Consider the following 22,952-nt stretch of genomic DNA (forward strand, 5'->3'; position numbering starts at 1 on the left):
GGGCGAGATTTGCTGCAAAATTTCAGGCGGAAACTGAAGAATAATAATAATAAGAATAATAAATCCGAGCAATAGTAATATGTGTGCCTCTTGGCATAGGCACACATAACTAGAAAGCGAAAATTTCAGAAGAAATTTTAAGTGTGCCTATGCTACTGCCAATGAGTGTAGTTTGCCTTTAATGTGGTTCAACTAGTGCCGGTTGCCTTTTATAACACTAGAGGGAGCAAGATGCAACATGAGCATAGTTTGCTTTTTATACCACAAGAAGGAGGGAAATGGAATACAGCTGATTTTCAACTTAAAGCAAAGTAAGCTGTATTGTGATCTCTGTTATATGCGGCATACAGAGATGAGAGAAAGATGCTCCAGTTACATGATTACAAAATAAGTTAATAGATATAAAAGAAAATAAATTATGCTTTAGTGTCAGGTGTTCAAGAGAAGTTACAATTTAGATTTTACAGTTTTGAGTCGTTTAAAGTGGTAGAAAAAAAAGATGTCCATTAAGCGGTATTCAATTTGTATTTCAAAGGTATTTTAATGTCAAAGGGGAAAATACCACATGCAAATTATGAAATTTCCCATTGTGGGACTAATAAATGTATCATGTTATTCAAACAATATTTTGTACAGATACCATTTACAATAATGTATGACATTTAAACATGATATTTAGATTGTGGTAAATAGCAAAGCAATATAAAATAAAAAAGGAAAAGGAAACCATTCAAGTAACTTTATATTATGAACTGAAAAGTAAGGCAAAAGTATAAATGAAAAGCATACAAGCATTAATGTATATAGATAAACCCAACAATCATATGACCCCCTATGAGCAAGCACTTTGGCGACAGTGGGAAGGAAAAACTCCCTTTTGACAGGAAGAAACCTCCGGCAGAACCAGGCTCAGGGAGGGGCGGCCATCTGCCGCGACCGGTTGGGGTGAGATGTAAACAAATCCAAAACTGTCCACAGAGCTACAGGGGGCACACTGGGATCGCAACAGCAGCCATACAGGGAAACAGATTAGGATGTTCTTCCCAGTACTGAAGTGGGTCGGCTTTTCTTATGTGTGCGTTTTTCTCTGAGAGGTAGGTCTCCACTTTATTTTCTGTTGATGAGGCACTCACGTATACTTCTGGATAAGGGTCATTTGGAAGCAAGTGGTTGGCTGACTTTGCGAAAACAGCTAGAAACAGATAAAAGGAAAACACAATTTAAAATAATAAAACAAGAGACATCACAAAGTGCAGCTCTTCAGTTAGCAAACTGGCAAGTAATGAAGTTCTAAAAAATAATTGGAAAAACAAATCTAACTTTAGAACTAAATGACCCAAAACTATATTAAAAATGAAGTAAAAAAAAGAAATTGGCTTAATACTGGTGTCTTCTGATGAGGTAAGTCGCCATGCGAGGTAAAAACCACAGGTGGCTGTAATTTGGTGGCCTGTATACAGTTCCAATCCAAGCATGTAGTTGGTTTAAATGGGTTTAATACTGGTGTCTTTTGATCACTTGACTGTATATATAAACCTGTTGAACAAAAGGTGCATTTTAATTTCACTATACCTGCCCATCCTTGTAGCCGGTCTCTACTAGCATGGCACAGTTTCAAGATCAGTGTAGGGCTTCTCCACTGCCTTTACTGGACAGAACACATCTGAGGAGTTATGAATGGATGGATGACTTAATGAATGGATGAGATTATAGTTTGTTTCAAAGAATATCAATAAATGTTAGAATATAAAGTAAGAAACAAAAAAATACAAATGACCTGTTATGGCAGGGATCCCATCAGGTGCAGTCTTTCTGTTCACGTTTCTGGTCAGCTCTTCAATGGATGAGAGCACATCAGCAGTCTTATCTATCAGTTCCCACTGGTGAGCTGTCCTTGTTGGTGGTAGAGTGTGTTCAGAAAAACTCCCTTTTAACAGGAAGAAACCTCCAGCAGAACCAGGCTTAGAGAGGTGCAGCCATCTGCTGGGACCGGTTGGGTGAGATGTAAACAAATCCAAAACTGTCCACAGAGCTACAGGGGGCACACTGGGATCGCAACAGCAGCCATAGAGGGAAACAGATTAGGATGTTCTTCCCAGTACTGAAGTGGGTCGGCTTTTCTTATGTGTGCGTTTTTCTCTGAGAGGTAGGTCTCCACGTTAGTTTCTGTTTATGAGGCACTCACGGATACTTCTGGATAAGGGTCATTTGGAAGCAAGTGGTTGGCTGACTTTGCGAAAACAGCTAGAAACAGATAAAAGGAAAACACAATTTAAAACAATAAAACAAGAGACATCACAAAGCGCAGCTCTTCAGTTAGCGAAATGGCAAGTAATGAAGTTCTAAAAAATAATTGGAAAAACAAATCTAACTCTAGAACTAAATGACCCAAAACTATATTAAAAATGAAGTAAAAAAAAGAAATTTGCTTAATACTGGTGTCTTTGGATGGGGTAAGTTGCTATGTGAGGTAAAAACCACACGTGGCTGTAATTTGGTGGCCTGTATACAGTTCCAATCCAAACATGTAGTTGGTTTAAATGGGTTTAATACTGGTGTCTTTTGATCACTTGACTGTATATATAAACCTGTTGAACCAAAAGGTGCATTTTAATTTCACTATACCTGCCCATCCTTGTAGCCGGTCTCTACTAGCGTGGCACAGTTTCAAGATCAGTGTAGGGCTTCTCCACTGCCTTTACTGGACAGAACACATCTGAGGAGTTATGAATGGATGGATGACTTAATGAATGGATGAGATTATAGTTTGTTTCAAAGAATATCAATAAATGTTAGAATATAAAGTAAGAAACAAAAATACAATTACCTGTTATGGCAGGGATCCCATCAGGTGCAGTTGCAGTCTCTCTGTTCACGTTTCTGGTCAGCTCTTCAATGGATGAGAGCAGTCTTATGTATCAGCTCCCACTGGTGAGCTGTCCTTTTTGGTGGTAGAGTGTGCTCAGTTGCAAAGACACTAAGATCACTTGGCAAGTCCATATCCCTCACAACCTTGCAGTCATTTTGTGTTAGTGAATTACACAATAAATGGGGTTGTGATAACTGTGATATGTATTTAGAACACCTGATTGGAGGCAGGCGTATGGCTGTGATATGTAAAGGTGATCAATCAATGTGTGTTTTTCGGTAGTTGCAGCAGTAATAAGTTGTGCATATCCTCTTGACTGAAACAGTTCTTGGATGGGTTTTTTTCCTCTGCTCATAAGGTCCTCATTGAAATCTCCACAAACAATAATTGGTTGGCAATTCATCATTTCCAATGAGTCCAAAAGACATTGCATTTGTGGTAAAAACCTCACGTGGCTGTAATTTGGTGGCCTGTATACAGTTGCTATCAAAGCTGTGACTGGCGATTCAACCTTGATAACAACAAATTCAAGGTCAGTCACATTTTGCAGGTATTTTCGAGACTCTGCTATAAGAACTGTTTTGTAGTACATTGCAACTCCACCGCCATTTACCTTTGCCATGTCTGTATGGTTTGTGTAAGAGACGTGTCTGTTGCGTGTGGCCATGTTGTACTGTTCCAGCTGGAAGCGGGGAGAAACTGATGATCCAGACAAGTGAGTTTCTGTTATGCATAAAACATCAGCAAGGCTGACTTCATGGTGGCATCTCATGTCCTCCATGTGAGTTGGGAGACCTTGTGCATTGTGATGGATAATTGTCAATGTGGGGACTGTGGGAACAACTGATTTTAAGAATTGCAACAGTGGTCTTGCATTCTCAAATGATGCATGTCTCATATTTTTGAGTGCATCTGTGATGGCAGGATCAGCATAGATTTTCCTTTCATCAAAGTCTGTGATGTACAGTCCTTTAAGTGAGGTTGTGCGGCTGAGTGCGACATAGGCCATTCCAGGCTCAAAAACACGCTTCAAACATACTACTGCTGACTCCATTGTCATGCCTTGTACTTTGTGAGCTGTACATGCAAAGGCCAACTTCATTGGAAATTGCCTGCGAAGAACTCCTTTTTTACTTGTAGATTCTTCACATTTCTCAATATATACGAGGTTGTCTGAGGATCCTTGTATTTTTCTGCGAAATTTTTGCCCAGAATTTTGATTGTCCAGCGTAAGTCCAATGAGATTCACAGTTTTTGGTCCATCCTGTGTGGTTGTCACAATGTTCGTGATTGTTCCAAATGTCCCATTAACAAGCCCATCTTCAACATCCAAATTTCTAATAATCATAACACGCACTCCAGGTGCAGCTTGTATGTTATCAGGTAAATCTCTTTTGTTGCCTTTCATCATATCTGCCAGGAGGACCATCTCACCCGTCCGTGGGTCTTTTCTGTAGTCTTCGGCCTGAATATTTATGATATCAGAATGAAGAGCAGTTACAGTTGCTGAATTGTGTTTGTCGACCTCTTTGTTTGTAGCATAAATGTGTAATACATTAGATGGACAGTCTTTTATGTCATGGATAGCCTGTGTGAGCAAGGCTTTATCATTGGCTTCAAGAGAATTTGTTTTTTGCTTCACTCTTATCCTGTTCAGAACTTCAGCAAAAGAATGATCATCTTTCTGTCGCATGATTTCTGTCAGGTTGACCATGTGGAAATAGTCTTTCCAGAGATCAAAGACATTGTCCTCGTACACACAGAGTGGTTTGGCTTTTCCAAGGGGTGGCAGCTGGTAAAAGTCTCCTACTGCAAGGATAGACATCCCACCAAAAGGCTTCTTGTTTCCTTTGATCTGCTGAAGTCTCCAGTGGATGTAGGCAAAAAGGTCTTTAGAAACCATAGATATCTCATCAATGACCAGAATCTCTGCATTTGAAAGTGAAGCTCTCACTTCATCCAGTGCATTGCCCAATCCCTGATACGGCGGTTTTAAAGATTTTGGCAGCTTTAGCAGAGAGTGCAGTGTTTTCCCAGATATGTTAAAAGCTGCAGTGCCAGTAAATGCAGTCAGCAGTACTGCAGGGTAGGACATGTCTGCTTGGTCACGGAATCTGGGGAGTTGGTGCAAAATCTTTGTTGCCTCCTCATATATGCACTTGATAACATGTGATTTTCCACAGCCAGCTCCTCCAGAGACAAAATAAAAGAACTGCTCAGGACAGTGACCCCACACAAGTTTGAAACACCACTCACGCACTGCGTAGAATATGGATGCTTGGGTTTCATTTAGACTTTGGTACATTTTTCTGACAAAGTCTGGGCTCAGCTTAGGTGCTATGATTGCTGGCATGGTTCCACTGTTGCTACCACTGACTTGGTAGTCTGGAACAATGTCCATTTCATTTTCGTCAGTCTCGTGTCTGGATTGTCGTTGGGCCACACACTCTAAACGATCTACTTCAACCTCAGGTGCAAAGGTGTTCCATGCATTGATAAGTGGGCCTTGTTGTTCAATCTGTTCCAATGCCCTTTCCATTGTTTTGCCATGGCTTTCATAACGCTTTTTGTTAAAGGTAACAATTGGCCGTACTGCAAAACCATGTTTTCGTCCACTTTTGTAGAACTGTTCGGATGTGGAGTGTTCTGTGTTTTTAAAGTCATCATTTGATCGATGTGGAAAATAAAGTTTTAGTAGTCTGCTATAAAACTTTTCTGGATGTTTCTTTTCTGAGAAGCGAGGATATCTGATTATTGCAGGTTTCCCTCTTGTTCTCTTTTGAATATAACCCATGTTATTCAAAAGAGGGATGGCATTTTTTGACTCTGTTTCACGGCTGTAGAGAATCCTGTACTCTGAAGCAAATTCAGCCAAACACATTCTTTCAAACTCAGGTGTTCTGGGTCTGTTTGCATATTTTTCTGGCAATCCAGACATCCACACATTTTCATCATCTGGTGCCATGCTTTGCAACCTGCTCATCGGGAGACTCATTTTCAGGGCATCATCATCAGTCTGTATGAACACCACACTGCGTGAACACTTTTTTAGTGGCAGGCTGCATGTCCTTGCCACGGATTCCTGGGCACTGACTTCTCTGTGTTTAGCATATGCCTGCATTATCTGTTTCATTTCATCTCTTTCATTGACATTGGACTTTTTTACCTCCTGGATGACTCCATTAAGAAATTGTGTCATCTCAAATTCGGGTTTAGAGACATAAGACATCATGTACATCAGGCAGCTGTAGTCATCAATGACATATTGGATGTCCATGTTGGCATTCCAGGCTCTCAGTAGATCTGCATTGTATGCATTCACCCAGCAGTCATTAGGTTCACGCTTTAAGAGGATGACATGGCCATTGCTTAAATTGAAGACACAATCCAAGTATTGTTCATAAGTTAATTTGCATTTGTGAAGCAGCTCAGACAAGTCTTCAAACGAGGAATTTGGGTCACAGAGCAAATCTCTCAATGGCTGGAGTTTTTCTTTGGCCTCTTTCTGTTTTTTTGCGAGCGCCATTCGTCTGTTTTTTTGCTTTTGTTTTTCATTTGTGCCTTTCTCCTTACTTGTGCTATGCTGCTTATCATTGTGATCATCGTCATCATCTGGGCTTGGGAAAGTGATCATTGTTTGGTCTACAGGTAGTTTGGGGAACCCAAACCTACATGACACATTACCTTTTTTGCAGGATCTGGAGTGATTTCTGCTGTGGACTTGAACCTCAGACACAATTTTGTGAAGTTCAGGATCGGCATTTTGGTCAGGCATCTTACATGTTATGTACTTGTCAATAAATTTGTACACGTGGTCTTCAAGGTCGCTTCCAAATTTAGGTGCATCTTTGACCCAAACCAGTAAATGGATATGAGGGCTACCTCTGGCCTGAAACTCCACTCGATAAAAGTAATCTTCTACTTCACCGATGGGCTGTGCTGGGGACAGGATCAGTGTTGTCATTAGTGCATCGACTCTTTTTTCAAACAATCGCATCACAGTCACAGGGTTGCTTCGGAGAATTTCACACTTTGTGTTCCAGTCAAGTTGTGAAAAATCCACTTGTTCACCTTGTTGAGTTTTTATGACCTCAACAACCTCAGGCCATCTCATTTCAGCAGCTGAAAATGTCAGGAAAAAAGTTGGCTTTCCTAACTGTCTGACCATAGCATGCAGATCTTTCAGTGCCTTTTCCCAATAGGCTGGAGTACCTCTCAGAGGTTTCATGAAGCGTGTTGCATCTTTGTTATTTATCAGTCTCTCCACTTCGTCTTTATTTTGAAGCATTCTGTTACTAATTCTACGTCCATCCTTTGTGATTGCCTTACCTTTGCGCAATTGGATGGACATGCTGTTTGTAGCCATGTGTGTTTCTGTTACAAACTGTGCAAAGAATAGGTAGCTTTGGTCAGTTGCAAAGCGTGTATCTGCAGAGAACAGCCGTGTATTAAAATACATGCTTGGGGACAGTTTGACTTGTCTGGCTTCATCTAATGTGTTCTGTCCAGTTGGGAACTGCACAGGAAAGGCCATGGCTTCAAGTTTAGGAATAGAGAAGAAACCAACAGGTCTATTTCCTTGGGCGGGTGCAATGCTAAATATTCCTTCACCATATGATAAAATGTCCTGTGCTATATCTGGTGGTTGCATACAGGTGTCTAGAACAAGACCAGGGCGAAGTTCTTCCTTTTCTTTCTCCGTATCTTGTAAGGGCTCTCCATTTGACTGTTCAGGCTCCAATAGTTCGTTTACATCATGACATGGCTCAAGTATTCCAGCTGTTGTTTCCTCAGTGGTTCTTCTTTCTGGTACAATTTGGTTGTCAAAGTTTCTGGGCAGTGCATCTTGAATATCTGTATCAGCAGTGTCATGTTCCGTCTCGATTATCTGATTATTTGTGGGATCAGCAAAAGTTGCGTCATCATCAATAGATACATCTTTGTATTCTGAATGCATCTCTTTTAGCTTTGATAAGCCTGCTAACACATTCTTCATGTTCACAGTGTAGAAGTGTTGGTATCCTTTGAATCTGATGTGTCTTTTCAGTTGTACTTGCAGGAGCTGGGCTTCATTGCTAGGTCTGGGAAGACAGTTTACTGTGGTTTCCACGTCTGACGGTACACAAACAACAGCCCCATGTACGGCTCTTTGTTGTCCTTTTGGTAATGCAATGATTTTGGCAAACGGGAGAATTTTAGCAATCAGTTGTCGTTCTAGTACATTTAATTGACTCAGTTCAATTGGGATGGGTGCTAGTGCTAAATTGTTTGCCACTGCGATGGAAGAGATCTTTCCTCGTTGTAGGTGGCTGTCACAGTTGTAGCAAATCCACTCTTGCATTCTTTGTTTTGGAAAGGTACAATTAGCTGTACATTCACTATCACAAACATGGACAAATTTTCCTGTCAAGCAGGTGTCAACAATGTGACTATTTTTAACATACTTTGATCTTTTGCAGTGTTTTACTTGATTAGGAAACAGAGTTCTGTGGCACACTGTACAGACATGGGTGGGTCCTAACTTAATTGTTTCACGGAAAGCTAATGTGGCTGCTTGCATCACACTATTCACTACAAGCTGGGGCTGTGCTTCAGACTGTGGACCCTGCTGGAATTGTGTTACTAGTCGTCTGTATTTCTTCTTTATTCTCTGCGCACACAACTTTTTATAAATGGCGAAAGATGCAGTGGTAGCCATTTTGTGTCTCTGGTACTCTGCACAGCGCTGTATATGGTGCAGTCTGAATTGTGAGTCATTATGATACCTGGCATGAATTGATTTTTTTTGTTTGTGCCTGTATTTTGGATCCGATGCATATTTTGTTCTTATATATGCCCTCTTCCTTTCTCTGACATCATCCTCTCTGTATTTCTGGCTCATGTATTTTTTTTGTCTGCTTTGAAAGTCAGCATCCGTGTTGTACCTTTGGACCAGATATTGCTTCTGTCTGCTTTGAAAGTCAGCATCCGTGTTGTACCTTTGGACCAGATATTGCTTCTGTCTGCTTTGAAAGTCAGCATCCGTGTTGTATCTTCGGAACACATATTGTTTCTGTCTGGTTCGAAAGCTGGCATCTGTGGTATATCTTCTGATAATGTAGTCTCTCTTTTTTTGTTGAAAATGAGGATCATTTTGGTATCTCTTCACATTGTGGGCTTTTATCTTCTCTTGAATATGAGGATTTGCATAATAATCTTTGGCTGATAACAGTTTTTGTTTATGGCGATGACAGTTTTGAGCATATTGAGTTTTCACAGCCTGTAATTTTTTCATTCTAAATTCAGGAAAGCAGGCATATCGTTCCTTTTCGTGTCTTCTTTTGTTTATCTTCTTTGTCAAGTCTTCAGATGAAGATTTTTCTTTAGCTTTTACATGCTGCTTGTGACTTTTTTGAGCTTGACGAATAGCTTTCCCACGTCGTCGTTTATTTAATCTGCACACATTTCTTGTTTTTTGGGGGGGTTTATCTATGACTTTATCTCTTTCATTATTGAGTTCAAGATTTTCTTGTTGTTCTGTTTGGATGTTGCTTGTTGGATCAACAGATGTTTCAAGTTGATGTTCACAAATTTGATTTGAAGCCATTTTGTCTTGTTGCGGGTTTAAAGCACTTTCTAACATTGTCATGTAGGTTTGGGCTGATTCTGGTTGAGGCACTTGCACAGTGGGATTTGTGATTTGTGGTTCATCATTTTGTGGTGATGTAGCTGTTGCTCTTGGTGTTGCTTGAGTTGACTGTGCAGGCTGTTCGTTGTGAGTGCTGACTCTTTTGAAAGAAACAGGCACAAACTCATATCTTGCATACCTGCCTTGATTTTGAAAAAGGTTATGAAGGTGGGTGATCAGGTCATTCACATGAGTGAAAGTGAGCATGACTGCTGTTCCATTTGGCTGGGGTAAACCTGCTGCACTTCTTGAATGTGAATCAAATAATCCATACCTCCCAGATTTGTCACGGAAAACTGCAATGCACTGAGGTGAGACCATGAGCAAAGCATAGCTCACATCTGTTGACAGACATACAAGACGACTAGCAAGAGGCAACCACCACTCTTTTCTTTGATAAGTTTTGTCTGCTGCTTTCAGGTATCCATACCTTATGTTGTCCATTTTCACACTGTAGACATTTATGTCAGCATGAACTTTTTTGGGCAGTTCCTCTATGGTCAGATGATTTTGTGTATAACGCCTCTCCTGCTGAAGATTTGTTTTAATCCAACAGTAGAGTGCATCTCCCTGTTCAAGCACCTTATCAAGTCGGGCTGTGTTGAACTGGTGTTCCTCATTAAGGTAGGCCAGGAATGTGAGGGCATTGCATGTGCACTGATGATTTCGAGAGAATTCTGTGTACCTTTCATCACTTTGACAATGAGTTGCACTGACACGCCAGAAGTGCTGAACTGCGTTGCTCTGTAGCTCCTCTGTCAGTAGTTCTTCATTTGTGTTGTGGAAAGGCTGATCAAGGAATGTAAAGGTGACACATGTTATTGTTTAGTATTTAATGATATGCATTTCACGGTTGAGTAAACATATGTAACTCTTGGTACAATGATGTAAGACATTTTTAATTGGCAAGAGTTGTATAAATTTAGATTCTTGTAAAGTAAAAACATTTTTTTTTTAAATTTGGTAAAATAATCAAACAATGTTCAGGCAAATGAAGCCAAATTATGTCACTCCTCAATCATATTACAGCATAATCGAAAGAGACAAGCAGAAAGACAGTGACAGGAACAGTGAGAGAGAGTGGGAGAGAGCAGAGGTGGGAAGTAAAAATGACAAATATTTTAGATATCTGTAATTTGCTTTAGAGGTGTTTTTTTTAATGACCTTTTACAAAGGTCATATCTGTACCTTCTGCTCCTCATATTTTCAAAGCAGTTAATTTCTTTCAGTATAACACATTATTTTAGGTTGCTGCGGGCCTTCAAACATCAACTAAATTGCAGCCTAAATACAAATGAAAGGAAATCCTGTTTACGTATTATTCGTAAGAGGATCTCAGATGCTCTTAAATTAGATGTAATTCATTCACTGATTTCAGATTAAACCAGATGGCTCTGTACATGTGCCATAAAAAACACGTTTCATAGTTGTGTTACGTTTTGTAAAGAAATGACACAAAATTCAGTTACAGGTTAAATGTGATTGAAACAGAACACACTGACATTCATCTTGAGAAAAGATGAGTGTCACAAAATGTTTGTATTTATTTGCACTGCTTTTCACTGTGGATGTCAATTTATCTGAAGCTTTAAGTATAAAATGGTATAAAAGTATTCAGAATAATAGATATAGAAATAGCTAAACAGACAGACAGCTGTTGAGATGTCTGCATTTTAGGAGTCTGATGAAAGAAACTGACAAATGTACATGTTTAGTCTAACATTTTAGTATATTTAGTACGAGTTAGCAAGCACACTTAAGGTGAAAGACTAAATATCAACCCCGGTGATTATACATAGGGTTAGGCTTACCTTTTTAGGTGGAGAATTTGATGCCGTGTGGAAATCATCGGTTGCCCAGACTCGTTTTGCTGGTGGACGAGTTTCTGAACTCTGATAATACAGTTAATCAAAATTAGAAAACCTACTAACAGAGTTGAAACAGAGTGTAACACTGGATACTTTAAAGAAAACATGAAACAGTAGCGGTTACTAAACTTACAAAGCAATAAAAAAAATCCAGCTGTTTGCATAACTACTAAGAAATTTGAAAGTGAGTGTAACTTTAAAAACTTTAAACAAAACTAACAGAAGCGAGACAACAAAATTCTTACTGTTTGCATAAGGCCAACATGTAACCATATCCATAATCCTTAATGGAGGAATACCGTTTTAAAGTTACCTTGCTGCCTGGAGGACATAAGGAGGTGGATCTATTCTCCGTTTCCAAGGACAAGCTGGCTGGTGCTGTCTGCTAACCCAGGCAAAAAAGAATATAATGTTAAGACATTAAGTGACCTGACACTTTAATTTCACTTTACAATGCAATGCATGGCATGAACTGTTATGCCAGTTGGGTAACATTATAAGATAGAAATGGTCAACTGTATGGGTAAGTGTTATAAAAATATATTGTATGTGCTCACTACCACATCAGAATTACCTGTTCAGAGCTATAAAATAAAAATAAAAAACCCTTTGTCATATTTTCCTTTGTTTTGGATAGAAATTGGACAAAATTGAGTTAGCAAACATGCTTTAAGTGAAAGACTACATATCAACTGTGGTTATAGACACCAAAGATCAGATATATACAGACTGGGTAGGGCTGCTCAATTAATCAAATTTTAATCGAAATCACGATCTGAGCTTTCAACGATAATTAAAAAGGACTGAGCAGATTATTAGCACCACCCTCGTGCTGTACTCTCACGCTGCTCCGTGCGGCAAATCGAGCACACCTCTCTGTGTTTTGAACACGCGTCACAACAATTAAGAGGAGCTAACAGAGGGAAGCTCGGAAAGCTAAGCAGAAGTTATTTGGAGAGGAGAGTGACTGCCGTTGGTTGAAAAGAGGTAAAAAACAAAAAACAAAAAAACTTCAGTGGGGTGGAAACATTATGGGTTCGCGAAGTCAGACGTGGATCAAGTAGACATAGTGTGTAAACTTTGCTACAATGTCGTAGCTGCACCACGGAGCAACACTGCAAAGTTCACTAAACATACATGTTTACGTTTTTCATTTATTTTTTATATTGCAAACATTTACACTGTTATCAGTATTTGCACACTATTTTATGACAATCTTTAAAGCCATTATTCAATACATCGTTATTGTTAAATACATATTGTCAAATAATGGAGATCTAGATTTCAGTGAAAATAATCATGATTATCATTTTTGCCATAATCGAGCAGCCCTATGTGTGGGCATACCTTGTAATTTGTTAATAGAGGAATATTTTTTGATGTTTACCTTGGTACATGGGGAACATAAGGAGGTGAGTCTATCCTGTGTTTCCAAAGATAACCTGGCTGGTGCCATCTGCAAACCCAGGAAAAAGGGTATAGAAGACATTAAGTGACCTGACACATTCATTTCATTTAAATGTTCTGTATACCATGCACTGTTATGCCAGTTGTGTGACATTATAACAAAAAATCCTAAACTGCATGGGTAAGTGTTCTTAACTGTCTCAAACGTGTTTTGAAAACTGTTCAACTGTCTGTGATCACTACCATATCCTCATTACCTGGTCAGATGGAAAACTACTGACTGCCTCATCTTGGTTGTGGCCAGAGAGCACTGGGACAGCAGGATCGACCAGGTCAAGTGGTTTCCAGCGCTTCTTTTGTGCCTGGGATCTTTTATTTTTTCTCGGCATCTGGTAGAATGTCAACATAAAAACAGAATATTAATTATTGGCATTTCAAGCAATTTGTTATTCTAACCCTCTGATACATTGACAGACAAGATGACTACAAGAACAAAAAAAAAAAAATCTCTTTTCTTTAAATAGACATATTGATAGTGTCACTACCCGGTGTTAAGGCTTTGTTAAGTTCCATAACAGTTTGTATATTGTAATTGAGAAAGTGATTACCTTGAAAGTTGGGAGGCAGATTTGTTGACCACGACAGTTACTTCGTTTTGGTGTACAGTAATTGGGAAAGTAATTACCTTGCAAAGCTGGGAGGCAGTGTTGTTGCTGAGACGCTGGTCGAATGCCAGCAGCAAGCAAACCCAGATGTTCACAGTCCTACTTAACACCTCAAACTTTTCAAACAAATCTTACAAGAACATTTGGCAAAGTGATTGGCTTGCAAACTTAGGAGACAGTCTTGTTGCCCACAACAGTTTTTTTATAGAGTAATTGGAAAATTGGGTACCTTGCAAGGCTGACAGGCAGTCTCGTTGCTGGGAGGCGGTCTTGTTGGTGGGGCTCTGGCAGAATGCCAGCAGCAAGCAGACCCAGATGTTCACAGTCCTACTTAACACCTTAAACTTTGCAAACAAACCTCACAGAACAATTAGCAAACTGATTGGCTTGTAACACTGAAATGTAGCCTTGTACTGTCTGGTTTAAATTTCCTACTGAGAGACAAAGAGGAACTTTACTGTTTGGAAGGGAGTAAAAACACTGTACCATCTAATCTTAAAAGTTTTAATTACAAACAACAGCTCTGGAATAAAATGACATCCAGCGCTAAACACACCTATTTTTTTCTAAATATCAGCTGAATACATACATAGAAAATATAAGGGGGGGGGGGGGGCACTTACCTTGGCTGAATCAAGAGTTGAGGTATTAAAGGGTGCTGTAGTTAACGCCTTATAAAGACAGACAAAGAAAGGTGTGAAACGCGACTACAACGCAGTTATTGTTTCGTACGCGGTGAGAGTCGCATCTTAAAAGTTTCAATTACAAACGATACCACTGGAATAAAATCACAGTCATTTTGTAGATATCAGCGCTGACTATCCGCTAACTGGCTTTAGCATCGTGCCGAACGTGCCGAAACAAAGAAATCGATAAAGAAACACACACACAAAAAATCACTTTCAAAGCTAAATTTCAAACCAGAGACAGAGATACGCTTACGGTGTGTCATAGTAAATCACTTTCAAAATCAATTTCAAACCGGGAGATGCTTAATATCAGCTAACTAGCCAGCAACAAAACCACGAGACAAAGAGAGGTGTGAAACCCGACTACAATGAAGCCATTTTTTGAGAGTCGCATCTTAAAAGTTTCAATTACAAACGATACCACTGGAATAAAATCACAGTCATTTTGTAGATATCAGCGTCAAGACACAGAAAAGCACTTTTAAAGGTCAATTTCAAAACCGGAAGAGGGACAGAAACGCTTGCCTTAGCTGACTATCCGCTAACTGGCTTTAGCATCGTGCCGAACGTGCCAAAACAAAGAAATCGATAAAGAAACACACACACAAAAAATCACTTTCAAAGCTAAATTTCAAACCAGAGACAGAGATACGCTTACGGTGTGTCATAGTAAATCACTTTCAAAATCAATTTCAAACCGGGAGATGCTTAATATCAGCTAACTAGCCAGCAACAAAACCACGAGACAAAGAGAGGTGTGAAACCCGACTACAATGAAGCAATTTTTTGAGAGTCGCATCTTAAAAGTTTCAATTACAAACGATACCACTGGAATAAAATCACAGTCATTTTGTAGATATCAGCGTCAAGACACAGAAAAGCACTTTTAAAGGTCAATTTCAAAACCGGAAGAGGGACAGAAACGCTTGCCTTAGCTGACTATCCGCTAACTGGCTTTAGCATCGTGCCGAACGTGCCGAAACAAAGAAATCGATAAAGAAACACACACAAAAAAAAAAATCACTTTCAAAGCTAAATTTCAAACCAGAGACAGAGAGATACACTTACCTTGTAAAAGCTTACGGTGTGTCTTAGTAAACACTTCAGAAAATCACTGTAAGTTCAAGTCCAAAGCAGAGGAGGGGGGAAAGACGCGTTACCGGTGAAGCGATAGCCACGCTGTCTCAGAAAATCATGTCTACGGTCAATTTCAAAGCGGAGGAGGGGTGTCGTCATTGCGTAGTGTCGTCATACGCTAGCGGTGCTAGCGGCACTAGCTAGCTAGCCGGCTATCAGCAACACGTAAGAGCACTGTCTGTAATATGGGATGTCTTGATAAAACGAGCAGATATTTGAAGTTTACACACCTACATTCTCGCCTGAAAATATCTTAAAAGTTGATTTTGTGACCTAGAAACACTAATAAAAGACATATAAAACGAAGTGGTGGCCGCCATTGTTTACTCTGCAGAGGCGTGCTATGAATTGTGGGATATGGAGTTTTCGCCCAAGCATAGATCTTTTCACCTGTACTACTACGGCTATACCACTAGAGAGAGCCAACACACCACAAATGAAGTCTGTTTCTATGGGGCCAAAAGTAGAATCTTTCTCAGGAACCTAGAAATTGGCCCAAATTTGCACTAAAATCTAAATATTTCAAAAACTATAAAACTCATGAACACCAAAAGTCATACCATACTAGCCCAGCTCCAGCCGCACAAAATGATGTAACATATGTAACCCTAATGTCAAAACTGTTTGGCAGAGGAGCGCGGGAAAATTTTCACTAAAATATTAATATTTAAAAAACTATAATAGACATAAACACCAAAAGTCATAGCACACCATTCCAGATCCAGCCGCACAAAATGAGGTAACATATATGAAGCTTGTCTCAAAACTGCGGGGCGAGATTTGCTGCAAAATTTCAGGCGGAAACTGAAGAATAATAATAATAAGAATAATAAATCCGAGCAATAGTAATATGTGTGCCTCTTGGCATAGGCACACATAATAATAAATCCGACGAATAGTAATATGTGTGCCTCTTGGCATAGGCACACATAATAATAGATATAGAAATAGCTAAACAGACAGACAGCTGTTGAGATGTCTGCATTTTAGGAGTCTGATGAAAGAAACTGACAAATGTACATGTTTAGTCTAACATTTTAGTATATTTAGTACGAGTTAGCAAGCACACTTAAGGTGAAAGACTAAATATCAACCCCGGTGATTATACATAGGGTTAGGCTTACCTTTTTAGGTGGAGAATTTGATGCCGTGTGGAAATCATCGGTTGCCCAGACTCGTTTTGCTGGTGGACGAGTTTCTGAACTCTGATAATACAGTTAATCAAAATTAGAAAACCTACTAACAGAGTTGAAACAGAGTGTAACACTGGATACTTTAAAGAAAACATGAAACAGTAGCGGTTACTAAACTTACAAAGCAATAAAAAAAATCCAGCTGTTTGCATAACTACTAAGAAATTTGAAAGTGAGTGTAACTTTAAAAACTTTAAACAAAACTAACAGAAGCGAGACAACAAAATTCTTACTGTTTGCATAAGGCCAACATGTAACCATATCCATAATCCTTAATGGAGGAATACCGTTTTAAAGTTACCTTGCTGCCTGGAGGACATAAGGAGGTGGATCTATTCTCCGTTTCCAAGGACAAGCTGGCTGGTGCTGTCTGCTAACCCAGGCAAAAAAGAATATAATGTTAAGACATTAAGTGACCTGACACTTTAATTTCACTTTACAATGCAATGCATGGCATGAACTGTTATGCCAGTTGGGTAACATTATAAGATAGAAATGGTCAACTGTATGGGTAAGTGTTATAAAAATATATTGTATGTGCTCACTACCACATCAGAATTACCTGTTCAGAGCTATAAAATAAAAATAAAAAACCCTTTGTCATATTTTCCTTTGTTTTGGATAGAAATTGGACAAAATTGAGTTAGCAAACATGCTTTAAGTGAAAGACTACATATCAACTGTGGTTATAGACACCAAAGATCAGATATATACAGACTGGGTAGGGCTGCTCAATTAATCAAATTTTAATCGAAATCACGATCTGAGCTTTCAACGATAATTAAAAAGGACTGAGCAGATTATTAGCACCACCCTCGTGCTGTACTCTCACGCTGCTCCGTGCGGCAAATCGAGCACACCTCTCTGTGTTTTGAACACGCGTCACAACAATTAAGAGGAGCTAACAGAGGGAAGCTCGGAAAGCTAAGCAGAAGTTATTTGGAGAGGAGAGTGACTGCCGTTGGTTGAAAAGAGGTAAAAAACAAAAAACAAAAAAACTTCAGTGGGGTGGAAACATTATGGGTTCGCGAAGTCAGACGTGGATCAAGTAGACATAGTGTGTAAACTTTGCTACAATGTCGTAGCTGCACCACGGAGCAACACTGCAAAGTTCACTAAACATACATGTTTACGTTTTTCATTTATTTTTTATATTGCAAACATTTACACTGTTATCAGTATTTGCACACTATTTTATGACAATCTTTAAAGCCATTATTCAATACATCGTTATTGTTAAATACATATTGTCAAATAATGGAGATCTAGATTTCAGTGAAAATAATCATGATTATCATTTTTGCCATAATCGAGCAGCCCTATGTGTGGGCATACCTTGTAATTTGTTAATAGAGGAATATTTTTTGATGTTTACCTTGGTACATGGGGAACATAAGGAGGTGAGTCTATCCTGTGTTTCCAAAGATAACCTGGCTGGTGCCATCTGCAAACCCAGGAAAAAGGGTATAGAAGACATTAAGTGACCTGACACATTCATTTCATTTAAATGTTCTGTATACCATGCACTGTTATGCCAGTTGTGTGACATTATAACAAAAAATCCTAAACTGCATGGGTAAGTGTTCTTAACTGTCTCAAACGTGTTTTGAAAACTGTTCAACTGTCTGTGATCACTACCATATCCTCATTACCTGGTCAGATGGAAAACTACTGACTGCCTCATCTTGGTTGTGGCCAGAGAGCACTGGGACAGCAGGATCGACCAGGTCAAGTGGTTTCCAGCGCTTCTTTTGTGCCTGGGATCTTTTATTTTTTCTCGGCATCTGGTAGAATGTCAACATAAAAACAGAATATTAATTATTGGCATTTCAAGCAATTTGTTATTCTAACCCTCTGATACATTGACAGACAAGATGACTACAAGAACAAAAAAAAAAAAATCTCTTTTCTTTAAATAGACATATTGATAGTGTCACTACCCGGTGTTAAGGCTTTGTTAAGTTCCATAACAGTTTGTATATTGTAATTGAGAAAGTGATTACCTTGAAAGTTGGGAGGCAGATTTGTTGACCACGACAGTTACTTCGTTTTGGTGTACAGTAATTGGGAAAGTAATTACCTTGCAAAGCTGGGAGGCAGTGTTGTTGCTGAGACGCTGGTCGAATGCCAGCAGCAAGCAAACCCAGATGTTCACAGTCCTACTTAACACCTCAAACTTTTCAAACAAATCTTACAAGAACATTTGGCAAAGTGATTGGCTTGCAAACTTAGGAGACAGTCTTGTTGCCCACAACAGTTTTTTTATAGAGTAATTGGAAAATTGGGTACCTTGCAAGGCTGACAGGCAGTCTCGTTGCTGGGAGGCGGTCTTGTTGGTGGGGCTCTGGCAGAATGCCAGCAGCAAGCAGACCCAGATGTTCACAGTCCTACTTAACACCTTAAACTTTGCAAACAAACCTCACAGAACAATTAGCAAACTGATTGGCTTGTAACACTGAAATGTAGCCTTGTACTGTCTGGTTTAAATTTCCTACTGAGAGACAAAGAGGAACTTTACTGTTTGGAAGGGAGTAAAAACACTGTACCATCTAATCTTAAAAGTTTTAATTACAAACAACAGCTCTGGAATAAAATGACATCCAGCGCTAAACACACCTATTTTTTTCTAAATATCAGCTGAATACATACATAGAAAATATAAGGGGGGGGGGGGGGCACTTACCTTGGCTGAATCAAGAGTTGAGGTATTAAAGGGTGCTGTAGTTAACGCCTTATAAAGACAGACAAAGAAAGGTGTGAAACGCGACTACAACGCAGTTATTGTTTCGTACGCGGTGAGAGTCGCATCTTAAAAGTTTCAATTACAAACGATACCACTGGAATAAAATCACAGTCATTTTGTAGATATCAGCGCTGACTATCCGCTAACTGGCTTTAGCATCGTGCCGAACGTGCCGAAACAAAGAAATCGATAAAGAAACACACACACAAAAAATCACTTTCAAAGCTAAATTTCAAACCAGAGACAGAGATACGCTTACGGTGTGTCATAGTAAATCACTTTCAAAATCAATTTCAAACCGGGAGATGCTTAATATCAGCTAACTAGCCAGCAACAAAACCACGAGACAAAGAGAGGTGTGAAACCCGACTACAATGAAGCCATTTTTTGAGAGTCGCATCTTAAAAGTTTCAATTACAAACGATACCACTGGAATAAAATCACAGTCATTTTGTAGATATCAGCGTCAAGACACAGAAAAGCACTTTTAAAGGTCAATTTCAAAACCGGAAGAGGGACAGAAACGCTTGCCTTAGCTGACTATCCGCTAACTGGCTTTAGCATCGTGCCGAACGTGCCAAAACAAAGAAATCGATAAAGAAACACACACACAAAAAATCACTTTCAAAGCTAAATTTCAAACCAGAGACAGAGATACGCTTACGGTGTGTCATAGTAAATCACTTTCAAAATCAATTTCAAACCGGGAGATGCTTAATATCAGCTAACTAGCCAGCAACAAAACCACGAGACAAAGAGAGGTGTGAAACCCGACTACAATGAAGCAATTTTTTGAGAGTCGCATCTTAAAAGTTTCAATTACAAACGATACCACTGGAATAAAATCACAGTCATTTTGTAGATATCAGCGTCAAGACACAGAAAAGCACTTTTAAAGGTCAATTTCAAAACCGGAAGAGGGACAGAAACGCTTGCCTTAGCTGACTATCCGCTAACTGGCTTTAGCATCGTGCCGAACGTGCCGAAACAAAGAAATCGATAAAGAAACACACACAAAAAAAAAAATCACTTTCAAAGCTAAATTTCAAACCAGAGACAGAGAGATACACTTACCTTGTAAAAGCTTACGGTGTGTCTTAGTAAACACTTCAGAAAATCACTGTAAGTTCAAGTCCAAAGCAGAGGAGGGGGGAAAGACGCGTTACCGGTGAAGCGATAGCCACGCTGTCTCAGAAAATCATGTCTACGGTCAATTTCAAAGCGGAGGAGGGGTGTCGTCATTGCGTAGTGTCGTCATACGCTAGCGGTGCTAGCGGCACTAGCTAGCTAGCCGGCTATCAGCAACACGTAAGAGCACTGTCTGTAATATGGGATGTCTTGATAAAACGAGCAGATATTTGAAGTTTACACACCTACATTCTCGCCTGAAAATATCTTAAAAGTTGATTTTGTGACCTAGAAACACTAATAAAAGACATATAAAACGAAGTGGTGGCCGCCATTGTTTACTCTGCAGAGGCGTGCTATGAATTGTGGGATATGGAGTTTTCGCCCAAGCATAGATCTTTTCACCTGTACTACTACGGCTATACCACTAGAGAGAGCCAACACACCACAAATGAAGTCTGTTTCTATGGGGCCAAAAGTAGAATCTTTCTCAGGAACCTAGAAATTGGCCCAAATTTGCACTAAAATCTAAATATTTCAAAAACTATAAAACTCATGAACACCAAAAGTCATACCATACTAGCCCAGCTCCAGCCGCACAAAATGATGTAACATATGTAACCCTAATGTCAAAACTGTTTGGCAGAGGAGCGCGGGAAAATTTTCACTAAAATATTAATATTTAAAAAACTATAATAGACATAAACACCAAAAGTCATAGCACACCATTCCAGATCCAGCCGCACAAAATGAGGTAACATATATGAAGCTTGTCTCAAAACTGCGGGGCGAGATTTGCTGCAAAATTTCAGGCGGAAACTGAAGAATAATAATAATAAGAATAATAAATCCGAGCAATAGTAATATGTGTGCCTCTTGGCATAGGCACACATAATAATAAATCCGACGAATAGTAATATGTGTGCCTCTTGGCATAGGCACACATAACTAGAAAGCGAAAATTTCAGAAGAAATTTTAAGTGTGCCTATGCCGCTGGTAAACAGTGTAGTTTGCCATTCATACAGCTACAGAGAGCAAAACTCAGCAGAGCAGCCATTCTCCACCATGAACTATGGTAAAAACAAACACCGCTCGCACCTCACAGATGACAGCTTACAATTTTGGGTAAAGATGAAGTGACTTTGTACAGCCCCGATTTGCAGACGCTGTGCACATAGTTTCATGAGCAGAAGTCCCATTGTACCACGGCAGACCCGACAATGTTTGCATGAACACGCTTTGAAGCATTACGTTATGGACCACTTTTCACACATAGTTGGTGTACCCACACAGCTGGCTGTAGCTTTTCAACTCACAGCCTGACACACACCCAAAAAACAGCCGAGAGAGCACAGACTACGCCAGAGAGGCGTGATTGCAGATGCCGCTCAGGTGGGTCCACCTCCCCTGCAGCGGCACTGCAGACCACGCCCCGCCACACACATCAATCACGTAAAATAAATATTTATGCACTTTTGCATTCACTTTTTGTTTTTTGTTATTTTTACACAGTGTTCTGAATGATTAACAATGGTCTACAGACAATCTTGTGTATTATTATACAAACTTTGGTTGTAAGATGCCCTACCTGGCCCCCTGGCAAAAGCTTTGCTAGATCCGCCCCTGCACAGTTACCAGCTGTCAGCTAAATAAAAAAGGAGCTTGGTGTTTATTTCTCTCAGAAACAGTTCATAACTTCCCTTCAACTCATTCATGTCACCTAAAAAAAAGGTAAACCTGTTTCTCCATCACCAGTTCAGCTCTGATGATTCGGTAAGGTCATCTCCTGGTTTCCACCAGCCGCTTCTACAGCTGTGGCTCCAGCAAACATCAGCTGATACTAGAAATTAAAATCAAATGAATTCTAACAACAGCTGATCAAGCTTAAACGTGCTGCTGTTGTTTAGCGCGATAAACAAACAAGAGAGAAAAGCCGATCATTGATCAGTTTCATGACTGAAGTTTGAACAGGCGAGAGAATGACAGGGGAGGCTGTCATAAAGTTCAACATCAGTAACTTAGCGCGCACACAGCTGTATAGAAACTCCGTCGTGCTAGCTAGCACGCAGTACGAGTTATTATAAGTGATTGTAAAAAGTCAGCACAACGGAAATAAACTACACCTAAACTCGGTTTATATCTGACCCAAATAGAGTGCAGTTCATAACTTCTTACCTGAAATTCAGTTCACCTCACGCTCTGACCGGCAGCCGCCTGCTTCTCCTGCCTTCGGTTTCCCTGATCCACGATCTACCACCGGTTGATCGGCGGTCGCCTCGCCGCCTCGTTCCCTGCATGCTCTGTCTGACACACACCGGTGGATAGCTGCCCTCGGTTGTAGCTCCGCGTCAGCGACCACCAAACAACTCAGTTATTTTTTCCACATCGACCAGCATCTGGACAATCCACCGCCTTTCACTGTTTGTACCGTTACTAAAAAAAACCCCTCATCGGCTCATAAAAACGAAAAATAAGTCCAGCTATGACCCTGAGTCAAAAAGACAGCCATTTAGCTAGCTAGCTGTCTAGCTCTTTGCAGGCACCGAAACCATCAGAGCTAATATGGGATGTCTTGGTAACACGAG

At 39.8% G+C, this 22,952-nt stretch overlaps 1 protein-coding gene across 12 annotated transcripts; it reads right to left on the reverse strand.

Moving 5' to 3' along the window:
• Positions 1–526: 526 nt before the first annotated feature.
• Positions 527–21,146, reverse strand: LOC134623343 (uncharacterized). Of its 12 annotated transcripts, none has more exons than XM_063468484.1 (15): positions 20,313–21,123; positions 18,148–19,226; positions 17,871–17,939; positions 16,797–16,868; positions 16,427–16,507; positions 15,234–15,279; positions 13,069–14,147; positions 12,792–12,860; positions 11,718–11,789; positions 11,348–11,428; positions 2,828–10,325; positions 2,626–2,716; positions 1,778–2,244; positions 1,573–1,663; positions 527–1,192 (listed from the first exon to the last, which is right to left on the reverse strand). In XM_063468484.1, the coding sequence occupies exons 7-11, from the start codon at positions 13,216–13,218 to the stop codon at positions 3,030–3,032; spliced, it is 7,668 nt and encodes a 2,555-aa protein (XP_063324554.1). In that variant the 5' UTR covers positions 13,219–14,147; positions 15,234–15,279; positions 16,427–16,507; positions 16,797–16,868; positions 17,871–17,939; positions 18,148–19,226; positions 20,313–21,123; the 3' UTR covers positions 527–1,192; positions 1,573–1,663; positions 1,778–2,244; positions 2,626–2,716; positions 2,828–3,029. The 12 variants fall into 12 exon arrangements, with proteins under 12 accessions (XP_063324554.1, XP_063324555.1, XP_063324561.1 ...); XM_063468485.1 differs by having other exon boundaries at positions 18,148–18,279; positions 18,576–21,123; XM_063468491.1 differs by having other exon boundaries at positions 13,069–13,200; positions 13,497–14,147; positions 18,148–21,123.
• Between the last annotated feature and the right edge of the window lie 1,806 nt (positions 21,147–22,952).

The sequence above is a fragment of the Pelmatolapia mariae genome, unplaced genomic scaffold, assembly GCF_036321145.2.
Source record: "Pelmatolapia mariae isolate MD_Pm_ZW unplaced genomic scaffold, Pm_UMD_F_2 NODE_ptg000569l+_length_104271_cov_1, whole genome shotgun sequence".
NCBI lineage: Eukaryota > Metazoa > Chordata > Actinopteri > Cichliformes > Cichlidae > Pelmatolapia > Pelmatolapia mariae.

Excerpts from the sequence above, each read along its gene's own strand:
- LOC134623343 (XM_063468484.1), bottom strand. The coding sequence starts at position 13,218 with ATGTTGACATTCTACCAGATGCCGAGAAAAAATAAAAGATCCCAGGCA. Across the intron at positions 11,790-12,791 it reads TATGTTCCCCATGTACCAAG|CAGACAGCACCAGCCAGCTT; the intron begins GTAAACATCAAA and ends TGCCTGGGTTAG. Across the intron at positions 11,429-11,717 it reads TATGTCCTCCAGGCAGCAAG|AGTTCAGAAACTCGTCCACC; the intron begins GTAACTTTAAAA and ends CTGTATTATCAG.